The sequence below is a fragment of the Cebidichthys violaceus genome, unplaced genomic scaffold (assembly GCF_023349555.1).
Source record: "Cebidichthys violaceus isolate CVI_PGR_0920_01 unplaced genomic scaffold, fCebVio1.0.p SCAF_12, whole genome shotgun sequence".
In the NCBI taxonomy this organism is placed as follows: Eukaryota; Metazoa; Chordata; class Actinopteri; order Perciformes; family Stichaeidae; genus Cebidichthys; species Cebidichthys violaceus.
This window is the reverse complement of record NW_027176285.1, coordinates 10,121,130-10,133,560: the sequence shown is the minus strand read 5'-3', so window position 1 is coordinate 10,133,560 and position 12,431 is coordinate 10,121,130. Positions and strand designations below refer to the sequence as shown.

At 36.6% G+C, this 12,431-nt stretch overlaps 1 protein-coding gene across 1 annotated transcript in view; it reads left to right on the top strand.

Moving 5' to 3' along the window:
• The window catches only part of LOC137869117 (astrotactin-2-like), a 235,959-nt gene extending 229,021 nt beyond the window's left edge, over nt 1-6,938 (top strand). Inside the window, exons 21-23 of the mRNA XM_068706300.1 lie at nt 2,161-2,261; nt 2,645-2,828; nt 5,194-6,938. Coding sequence (XP_068562401.1) covers nt 2,161-2,261; nt 2,645-2,828; nt 5,194-5,431 — 523 coding nt within the window. The 3' untranslated portion in view covers nt 5,432-6,938. The remainder of the gene's footprint in view (nt 1-2,160; nt 2,262-2,644; nt 2,829-5,193) is intronic.
• The last annotated feature ends 5,493 nt before the right edge of the window (nt 6,939-12,431 follow it).

The window sequence follows — 12,431 nt, the reverse complement described above, 5'->3', positions numbered from 1 at the left end:
AGGCCTTTGCGTCTTTTGTGAGGTTCTTGGGGAATACCGCATCCACCCTGCTGAATAACAAGACCAGACAAACTATGTGAGCTATGTCCAAACAGGTCATGTTACAAACAAAACAATAATTTGACAGCATTTGGGACAGCTCTCACAAGACATTACATGAAAACCGATGGTAAATGTTTTTGGGATGAAAAGCAAGTTTTGAAACAACAATAATATTCAAATTTCTTCATTTTCATGTATTTCTCAAAGTACTTAGCGATGGAATGCCATATCGGTGGTTCATTTTGTCTCACTGTGTTTTGTGGTTTCCTTGTTGTCATCCTGTTGTCTTTACAGTGGGAATTATGTGGGAATACTGCTGAAAGCTTACCGTTTTTCATAACTAGTTACAAACATTTCTCAATACTAAATTTGCTTTTTCAAAGTTTTCCCTGTACTAAGAAAAACAGTGCATTTGGATGAGTCTTTTTTATTTCATTTTAAAGGCAAAATCCACGCAGAAAACCACCTTAACCATAACTACTTTATTTATGTCATACGTCATTGATATTGCAACATTTAACTTGCAATTTCGTGCTTATCAGATATTCTTTTTGACTTCTACTCAGGTGGAAGTTAAACAGTCTGTACATGCCCAGGCAGAATTGGGAAAAGATCTAATTAGCCAAAATAATTAAAATCACTCTAGTGGGTTTACCATGAGGATGCAGGCCCTGCAATATTTAGTTTTGAGTATTGCAATTATTCACAAATTGAATCTGCATTAACGTGGTATAGAAAATGTAAATGTCAATTATTTAATTTTTTTAATTTTTTGACTAGAACTAGAAAGGCGCTATACAAGTACAAGTCCATTTGCCATTTACTTAAGAGTGGTATCAATCTTGTCCTCTGAGTTTCTAAAATGTTCAAAATGTTGAATTTTGCTGAATGTTACCTCTGCAAATGCTGACTGGCCACCTGTACCAATAAGCCAAATAGGCTTTTTCACTACAGATATTTTTAGATGTCATAGTAGGTAATGCACTGGTGTTACTAATAATATCACTGATAGCTCTGTTCTATTCAAGTGTCACCAGGACTCTGAAAACTAAGCAGGTAAATGGAATAAAGCCATCACTGATTTGATTATCTATACTTGTGCTTTCTGTTACATGTCAACAAGTCTCCTGTGAAAAGGCCTCTGCAGTTGGTTGTAGCTGAATATGTAGAAAATATGACACTACATAACAAGTTAGGCTGAACAAATGTCAGAGCTAATTTATGACCCTTTTCAATTGATATGTTTGTTTACTGCTTCGTTAAGGGGTGTATGATTCAGGGAATTCAGAGACCAGCAAGACAGCAGCGGCAAATAGCCGTGTGCGTTCATAAGAGTGGCTGCCGCCTTCTCTCTCTCCTTGCTGCTGTAAGGATAGTGATAGATAAAGCTGTGCCACCCTTCATCCTTTTTTAGATTAAATATGACCAATTCCTCCTTGTACTTCTTCTTATTCAGAAGTACACAGATTGGCATTTTCAAAAGGACATTTAAAGGTCATTTGTTTTTTTATTCCGTGCCATGTGGCCCTACATTACTTGAGATGCGTTACATTTTCTCAGTGTGTCTTGTCTCCTACTGCAATGTCTTGAACAGTTTGCTATGGTATCTTATCACAGTACTGAGTGGTCCTTCATGGAACCCCAAAAAATATGATGTTTGACATTTTCAGACAGTGGAACTTTGTCCTTATAGAGTGCTTGGAGTCAAGCCAGATGCCCCTCTACTTCTGTCTCGTCTGCCGCTGTGGTACTGGCTGCTCATATTTTCAAATATAAATCCCACAATCCCTGGTTACCTATTCGCAAGATGTTTACTGAAAAACTATGTGATGTCAGTGTATGGTTGTATGATCAAATATCACCTATCAAGACCACCATCTCATCCAGCACATTATCCTGCAAACCTGTTAAAAATACACTATATGACGGCTTTGTCAGCATATGTCTATGTCAGCACATCCAAAGTGCCAATCATATGTGAAGTTGATGTTTTAAGTGTCTTGGTAATGGCTTCCATGCTTGGTGTATTTCCTGCTTGCTACTGACACTGTATCTTACTTGATCTTGGGATGTCACAAATAATAAACTTTATTCTGCTGCTTTTTTGTCATGATATAGGTTTACCCTCCGTGCATTGGATAGCCGAGGGAGCCACTCCGACTCAAGCTTTGTCTCAGTAAGGACATCCTGTCCAATGGTGGATGATAGCCGAGCTGAAGGTACTCTCACCTTTTGATTTTGTCTTTCTCTGTCATTTCAACTCTGTCAAGTACCATCACAATGTGGACATGCTTGATTAAATATGATGGTTATTAAAACAAGGGGCACTCTACTTATTCCACATGTGAAATTCAATGTACTCATCATGTGGAGTTCACCAGGCAGAAAGAAAGTGTAGCATCTACTGTGTATGAGGCTCGGCCCATATTAGGGACTACAAATCAGGATATCTCAGCCTCTGCTGCATTGATGTTCAACATCTTTGTTTTCTAAGTTCTCTATCACACTTTTATCTGCTTATTGGCTTTCCTCATTCATGTTATATCACATTTTTCCCCTTGTATCTCTGTATCTCTTCTGTCTATCTCTTACCTTCTTACAGAGATAGCAGACAAGGTGTACAACTTGTATAATGGCTACACCAGCGGCAAGGAGCAGCAGATGGCCTACAACACACTGATGGAGATCCCTCCTCCGCTGCTATACAGAGTCCAGCACCACTACAATTCCCACTATGAGAAGTTTGGAGATTTCGTCTGGCGTAGTGAGGATGAACTGGGCCCCAGGTGAGAAGATCTGGGCAAAAGCACAGTTTTGACAGCCAAGCCAAACATACAATTTGATAGTCGGCAAACACTAACTCACCTTCAAACTCTATTTCCTATTCTTTCTCATTAAAAGTTCCTTTGTGTCCACAACATGCCACCCCGAACATCTCCTCAACCATGACCCTCTTTACAGGCAACCCCCCATTGATAGTTTGCTGTGTGAACAAACATTGAGACATTATGACAATATGGAGAAGGAAGGCTCACTGACTAACAAAACTTTGAAGGAACAATACTTAAAAGAAAAGTATAGAACAAAAACATGAATGTATGCAAGTTGGTCCAGCGCTGATGATAGCAACAAAAATCTTAAGTTAACTTACGGCCCAATGTTTTGTTTTGTCCACCCCCGCTGCCTGGAAGCACTTCTTTCAAGCCATAAATAATGATATGATAATTATGGAATAATTTGGTTTGTAGAAAGATTATGCTTCTCTCTGATTGGTGAAGTGGGGTGGGAGGCAAGGGTTTGCCATTGGGACTTAATATGGGGATTGCGGTGGTCACATGGTGTGTTTGTGTGTGGGCAGTTATGAGGAGGGGGTGGGGGCTTTTGGATGAGCGAGCACGGATTATTTACAGCCTGAAGTTGGCAGAGTTGAGCCTCGTTGGGGTAATTTACAAGCAGGCTCTATTGGTGGTGCCTTTTAAAAGGTAACAGAATGGCCAAGTGAAACGTAAGCACAGTCAGAACTCCTCCAGGAGCCGAGAATCCTATGAACCCCAAAATGGCCACGAGCATTAGTACAACTGAGCACTAGCTCCTTTCATAATTATGTTGTTATCTGGACATACTGTATATGGTTGCTGCTTTATTTACCTTCACTCTAAACACAACTATTATATTGTACTGCAATGTACTTGTTCTATTTCCACACATCAGTCTCTTTGATTTGTTGTTCTTTTCAGTTCTGGGTTGCCTTCCTTTGAAGCTGTGGTTTTGTCGAAATCAATTACTTAGGATTCAGTTGCCTAAATCAGATGAAGCCAATTTTTTGACTTGGTAGTTGCCTTAGTTGCAACCTGAAAGGTTAAGCAGAAGTAATATTTTTTCTTTCTTTTTTTTAATTAATTTCCTTGTTTGTCATAATGAATGGCATCAAACGTGTTTAATTTGTCCATAGCTCACATGCTTGTAAGCCTCCATTGATTATGTGTTTGGTATTCCGTTGTTTCAGACATAAGAATTTAAGGGAAATGAGAAAATGTTTTCCGCCCCTTTTTCAGCAAATAAGTGAAAAGGATGTCTGTACTCCTTGCTTAACTAAAGACAGATGTTGATGCTCAGCAGACACTGCTTTTCAAAACAAATGGAATTTTGCCTTTCGTGTGTTGTCCTCATTTCAGTATCCATATGAGCTTAACAATCTCGAAAACTTAAACTGTATATGTATTCTGTAGGTGTATTACTGTTTTACAAGTATGGAATAGATGCATTTATGTGTGTGTGTGTGTGTGTGTGTGTGTGTGTGTGTGTGTGTGTGTGTGTGTGTGTGTGTGTGTGTGTGTGTGAGAGAAGTATCTTCTTTATATTAAGCTAATCTGATATATGGCTCCTTGATGCTGTAAACAGAAACTGGGCCTTTAGACAAAATTCTTTGTTTCACGACTTCTGCCTCTGGTGTAGAGAACGGATTCGGTACCCGACAATTCAAAATGCAATTGCATGTGGTGGTTTTGACCCAGACTGGCAGTCCTGTCAGAGTGACAGGAAAGACATTGTTGCAATTCTTTCAATTCTGGTAACATTTAAAGCTGTGTTTTTGTGCAGACACAAAGCCAGTGGAGGTGCAAATAAAGGAACACATGTCATTTTCCTTTTGACTTTCTTTTTTGAATTTCTTTGATGGTTTTGTGGCACAAAATGAAAGAAATTCATTGTGGCATATATGACGTTGTGTTTATGCAGATCAGGTGGCGCAGTCAATTTTAAGGTGCCCTCTTTGGAATGAAATTGTGGCTGTTTTTTTTTTTTTCTATACATCCAAAACATGTCTAATCAAAAACACAAAAAGCAATTATTGTTTTTTTGGCAAAACACACATCAGCATTCACATCAAGTTTTATAAACTACTTCTATGATATTATGATTTTCAAGTATCTAAAAGTATCAAGTATTTAAAATCACTGTATATCATGAATGCAATAAGGCAGATTTTTATGCTTTGTTGATGATTAGATCATTTTAACCATGTGTGCTAATATTTTTGGGAAAGAAGAGATCTGTTTTGGCCTCTGCATGTCTCAATTTTGGATGTCAGCTCAAACTTGAGAGAAAATGAAATGATGATGTGATTATTTTTCTTTTCTTCTCCCTCAATAGAAAAGCCAACCTGATACTACATAGGGTGGAAAAGATTAGCCACTACTGCCGGTCCCTCCTGCGCAGCACCCATATCCAGAGCCGCACCGACACCATGGCGTATGTCTACTGCCGGAGTGAAGAGGGCCGACCTCCCAGTAATACGTGGCATGGCTCTTTACATGAAAGTCGCACCACCTGCATGGAAAAGCTTATTTCTGTACAGCGTAACACATACAGCAACACAAAACTCCGATGAGACAGGAGTTTGGAGACGGCGGCGGTGCGTTTGTTTTTTTTTTCCTGCAAAATGACATCAGTGATCGATGAACCTTGTCACCCACTCTGCAGCGTGTCCCTCAAGTGACTGGTGGATTTTGAAAACCAAGAAAGCCCAAAAAAACTCAGAATTCACTGGACATTGTGTTGAAGCTACCAAAAAACATATTTTTGTGTGGCCTACTTTTATTGTAAAACAGAGGGGGAAAAAAAAAAACTGGAGCAAAATGCCAGCGATCGCACATATCACTGAGAAACTGCAGTGTGAAAATGTAAAATATAACTCAGCCAAGAGAAAAACTGGTTGGTTTAAATACTTTGAATGTAATATTGTAGTTCCTTTTTGGTGCTTTGAAGCTTACCTGGAACACTTAAAAGAAAGAAAAAAAGGAAAAATCAATAGCATAACTTATTTGCCTTTACTACCTTCTTTTGAACGGAGAAATTGACAAGTGTTAAAGCCATTTGAAAATCACTTTCTTGTTTTCAACTTCCCATTGTTTAAGAAAATAAAGCTTTTCTTCATGAATGAAATAAGTAAGTGAGAAACAATAAGTCTGTATTACATTTGATAGATTAAGTTAAAATAGCAAGGCTTTGTGTGGTAACATGATTGACTAATAGGCTATCAGCCTGTTGAAATTATGCAAAGACAGAGTGAGTGTTATTCATTCATAGACTTTTAACTTAGCACTGATTTCTAGGAATCCTTTTGTCATCATCATCTCCTTTTGAATCTACAGTACCCACAATAAATACTATGTGTTTCTCAGACTAGAAATGGACCTGATCACAATAAATAATGTATTCAAGACAAAAGAATACAATGCTATGGCCACACTGAAGTCTTTAGAGTAAATGCTTTATATAACTTGTTGGGTTTTGGTCTATAAATATCCACAGCAACTGTATTAGAATTGATGTTGAAAAAAAAAAACAACCTTATATTGCTAGGTTTAATGATGTAAGATGTTTGTGATCCATTGATAAGTTACAACTTATCAGAAGAATGGAACTTTTGTCATCGTGGCAGAAGTCATCAAGTTCTGGAAAAACAAAACATCTGGCATAATACACAGAGGAGCACTATTAGACATGACATTACAGTCACAATATGGTAATAATAAGGTAATTAAAATTAAGAATAAGGAGAATATGATGTTGGCTAATTTATGTGCATTCATAGAAATTATCATAGGAATAATAGTATAATCATTTTCCAGGTGACCGAACAGTTTGTGTTGAACCAACTGTAAAGTTCAGAGGTACCGTACACTGAATTGTGTATCAGGGATTGTAGGGGTCATCTATGGTCCCTTTAACCCTCTTATTTTTCAGTTCGATGTCATCTCTTTGAAGCCATGAATATTGTTTTAATGAAGATAAACAATGCCTTTTTTTCAATATTTACATCTCATGTCATTTGAATTGTAAAATAATAATTAAATAAATTATTATATTGTACATTTTAAATTGTAAAAAAAGTATTATTATGTGGCTTTGTTTGTCTTTTCTGAAGAATGTGTAATATTAAAAATGTATATAAAATCAAAAGACTTCTTTCAGTAATTTAAGTTTTGAAAGGAATCATATTGATCACCTGTGAAGCATTTATTTAAACATATTTTAAAGTCAGTGGCAGGATCATTTAATTACCCCTAACAAACATTATGCATTGCAAACTAGTTTATCACATATGCAGAATAAATGTTTCCCTCACAAAAGTGATAAAAAAGTCATAGTATAGCATGTCAAAAAACGTCATAAAAAGTAAAAGTTTAGCGTGTGGAAAAAAGGAATTATATCATAGTCACAGGAGAAGTCAAATGTAGTCATACTATGATAGTAAAACTATAGTTATTCCTCTTAGAAGTCACTCAGGCTGCTAACTCACCCAGTAGAACACATTGCCTCAAAACCAAATACTGCCTCAGAATCTAAGGTTCAAAACCAACCTAAACTATCTCTTCATAACACCTCTTTGACATAAAAACGTATACTATTGCGAGTTGAAATCAGTCACAGAAATGTTATAGAATGGTATGTTGAACAAAGTGAGAATAAAGTGATAGTATTGCATGTCGAAAAAAGTCATACTAAAGCATGTTGAAAAGTCAATAAAAATGTCATAGTATAGCATGTCGAAAAACGTCATAGTGTACTATGTCCTAAAAAGTCATACTATAGCATGTTGAAAAGTCAATAAAAATGTCATAGTATAGCATGTCGAAAAACGTCATAGTATACTATGTACTAAAAAGTCATACTGTAGCATGTCGATAAAAGTCATAGTATTGCGAGTTGAAATCAGTCGCAAAAAAGTCACAGAAATGTTATAGTATAGTTACTATATTATAACATTTCTGTGACTTTTTCTCACTTTTTTCGACATGTCGAAACAAGTGAGAAAAAAGTCATAGACATGCTATGAAAAAAATGTCCTAGTATAGGACAAGCATCCTTTTACGTTGCTGTCAAGCGCCTTTCCCTGCAGGTGGCTAATCATGATTTGCAGACCCCCCGCCTCGGTAAACTATTCAAAAAAGAAAAAAAAAAGAAAAGTCACGGAGGAAAATGGAGAGCTTAATTCTGCGTGGACGTATTAATTTGCTTTCACTGCCAAAGATGCTGGCTTACCTGTTTGATATGTGGCGAGAAATGTGATGTAGAAAGACACTTCCAGAACAAGCACACAGCATTTGCTGAAAAGTATCATGGAGATGAGCGAAAAAGAGCAATTTCTGCTGCAGCACACTGAACAAGTTTTCTTCTCCTCTTCATAAGAGGTTGATATTGTTATAACAGGTAAAATAGCAAAACAATGTCAAGAATTGTCTTTATCCTTGTTCTATATTTTCATAATATAACTATATATAAAACTTTATAAGCTGTAATATCAAATAGCTTTTGCAACTCCAGACGGAATTTATTTGGTGGAAAATAGGGCAAAATGGCTCTTTGGATAGTAAAGGTTGCCAACCCCTGGTATAGTACATTGAAAAAAATTCATAGTATAGTATGTCATAAAACGTCATGGAAAAATCTTGTAGAAGTTGTAGAAATGTTTTCGTGTAACATGTCGAAAAAAGTCATGAAAACGTATAAAAAGTATAGTATGTCGAAAGAATTTATTTAAGCACATCATGAAGTCATAGTGCTTCGAAAAAAATTTATTAAAAAAGTCATAGTGTTCTATCTAGAAAGAAGTCATGTTAAAATTATAGTATTGTATGTTGACAATTTTTTTTAACTCTCCTGTTATGTTCGTTTTTTAGGTACAGCCATAATGTTCGCGGGTCAATTTGACCCAAAAGTGGTCAGAAACCAAAAAATCCTAATAAATTTAGTTTGTACCTCATCACCAACTCTATTACTAACAATTCAATCAGCATTTAGTGGAATGGAGTTATTCACCCCTTCATAGATCATAGTTCAATTAGGATAACTCACTCGTTTTCATGAATACATGTTCAAACATTTTTTTTGGTACTTTGGAAAAACCTAGATATAAATTGCATTAGTCTACCATAACATGTATTTATTTAAAAAAATGTTGTACATTTTGAAACTTTCTTTTTTTCATGGGGTGATGTAGATACATAGAGATGAGACACTTCTGTTCAGGGTCATATTGACCTGCTCACTAAAAATCAAATCAAATGAATACAAAATGATTTGTATTGAAAGTAAACTTCATTTATGTTCATTTATAGTGTTAAGAAACAGAAATTTACAAAAATGAACAAGCGATGAGCACAATGAACGAGGTGTGTGTGTGTGTGTGTGTGTGTGTGTGTGTGTGTGTGTGTGTGTGTGTGTGTGTGTTTGTGTCTACACAGCACACGAGTGACATGTCGTCACGGTGTGCTTTGTACAAATACATTTTGTCTTTATAATATTTTCGGCAGAGAGTCTTGGCTGACGTGTATTGGGTGAGGACGTCCACTGTATTTCAAAATTGTCTTGAAATACACAAATGTCTTGCTTGGAGGAACAGGTATATCAGTTTCCTCATCTGATGGTTCATAATCAGTACCATTATAATCTGAATTGACCTCAAGATGGTCTTCATCTTCAGACACATCCTCCTCTATTTCACTGTTGTGATCAAGGATGTGCTCCAGAGCCTCCAGGGCTGTCATCCTTTGTTTCTGTTGCTCATGTTGTCCTACAGTATTCTGCTGTGTTGTATGCATCTGCAGAGTGTAATGTTGGTAGGACTCTCAAGCAACCCTCCCCTGCTAAGTGTGGGCGGAGTTTTCCTATGGGAAAATAAAAATGTCCCATCAAAATAGTATCTGTATTTCTCGCACAGGTGGGGTAGTGAGAAAGAGTGCGTGTGTGTATGAGAAATGGGGTGAAACATGGTGGGAGGGAGTAAGAAATACTTTGTCTCACGTTTTCAAAGAAAGAAATGGTCTAAACTTGACATTTCTGACCCCTTATAGCCTCCATTTTCACTGCCGGGTCAAATTGACCCGAACATCATCTCTGTTATATAAACCTGCAGGGGGTTGTTGCAAATGCATGATATTTTTATTATTTTTTTTAAACATTGATTACACTAATTAAGGCAAGCAGAAGAAGTTTCATACAGAAAAAGTACTTTAAAATATTTTTTCTAGATTTTCAAACTTTGAAACGGGTCAATTTGACCCGGAACATAACAGGAGGGTAAAAAGTATGTCGAAAAAAGTCTTAAATAGGTCATAGTATAGTATAGTATGTCAAAAATAGTCATAGTATATATGCAAAATATATATATATTAAAAGTCATAGTTTAGTTGTTCAAAAAAGTAATGAAAAAGTTATTGTATAGCATTTTGAAAAAAAGTTAAAATAATAAAAAAATGTATAGTAAAGTTAGTGTGGTTCACATAACTCATGTTTCCTGCCTGAACTGACACGAGACCTCAGTGGAGAGAATCTGTACTGTAGGGGGTCCGCGAAATGTTTGGTTGATTAGACAATTTTTTTTTTTTTCACAGATTTAAATGTCTTTAAATAGACATTAACATGAATCCAACAAATTGATAAATGGAGGCAGAATATGTTATCTTTCTGTCAGAAATGCACACATTCAGCGACACACAGGAGCTCTCTCAAGCTGGGCACCGGTTCACTCACAGCGCGAGACTAGCCTGGACCTGTCCCTCCAAGCATCCTGCACACAAAGAGGAGGACCCGTCCCTATCACAAGGCCACATGTTTCATGCTGGCTCTGTCAGGTTCCCTGTGATTGACCGAGATACTATTCAGTCCCCAGCTGACTAAGCAACTAGCTGCAATATTATTTGAAAAGAAGATATTTACGACATTTACTTCACCCACGAATCCTTGTGAAATCATTTTTGCAAGATATTCCTGGCTTAAACACTGCAGCTCATATCTACAACAGCAAACTACTGAGGCCAGTATATTATTATGCCAAGTATATGGACATTGTTATGAGCGAAAATTTATCGTTTTGTAACTCCACCAAAAAACATGAATCTGTCCATGATTTTAATAGTTTAGTATTGTATGCAAGATAACAGGTTTGTTTATGCATGGCAGTGGCACTAATAGGCCATCACTCATTTTTCGTTTCCACATTTGTGTTTAAAATAAAAACGTCAATTTGAATATCTTGTATGCATGATTATCATGCAATTGACAGACAATGTTGATATTGGCATTGGTTGACAAGGTATGTTTCTAAATGGCAGTGGCACGGCCACCCTACTCACTGTACCTTGCACATGTTTAAAATAAAAACATGAATATATGAACCTGTGTAATATTTGAATAGCTTAGTATTGAATGCACAATAACAAGGCATGTTTATACATGGCACTAGGCCCAGTTTAATACAAAACATAATTGTATACAATATATATAGTAGGGGGTCCCTGCTCCATCTCTCTATCAGTTTAGGGGTCCTTGGCCTGAAAAACATTGAAGACCCCTGCACTAGAGTAAAGTTGCACGATATCACAGGAATATTTGGAATAGAATTTGTTAGCGTGATGACAAAATGAGACTTGGATGAAAATAACTGTGATCAGATTATAAGTTAGCAATTTTACAATGCAGTGTAATGCTGTTATTTCCCAGGTTTTACCCAATACACCACATGATCCAGCTGAAAAATATTTACATTGAGCTGGAAAAGGGGGAAATCAGTCACTGAACTCACAGACAGCCATCCCCTATGAATTACTCTAATTTATATCATTAACTGAAGGTGGCTATGCCTCTCTGCATGTGAGCTACTGGGAAGCATTTTCTTTTTCCATCTCCCTCAACAAACTATTCCTTTAAGCTCAGATCCAGTTTCTTTCCAGTCATGCAACATTAACTGCACTTTAAAAATCAGTAGTTTGATGTTCATTCTCACAAATTAGGCTATTAACGTCATTGGAGTGCCAGGAACAGCACTCACATTTCCATGCCAATGTATCAATGACGGCTTAAAGAATGAGCTCCTCTTTTAAAACTACTTCAGCATTTTTTGAATTTTGATAAGGCTCATTATAAATCTTCCAGAAGAAAGATACTCTTTAGAGGCACACAGGAGTTAAAAATACAGTATAAAGCAGCTCCAAAATTAACCTGGACACACTTTTGCAATGACAAAAAATGGTTTAACGTTCAAAGAAACACGCTCAAGCTTATATTCACTTTAACCAGTGTTTTATTTCTACACAATAAATGACAGCAAAATGAAAATGATGATCTTATGACTCTTCCTTATGAAAATATAGTACACATCAGACATGTTTTGCCATGTACCAGAGCACCAAAAATATATATAATTGCAACTGTGAAAACAGAGAGAAATATTGGCTTAAACATAAAAGTCCAATCTGTTGTATATGTGCCTGAAAAAGTGCATACTGTTTAAGAACCAAAGAGAGAGGAGGCCATCAGAGGGAGGGAGGGACTACTGAGTCTGATGGCTACCTTTACAGTGTTGGTGAAATTCCCAGCAAACACAA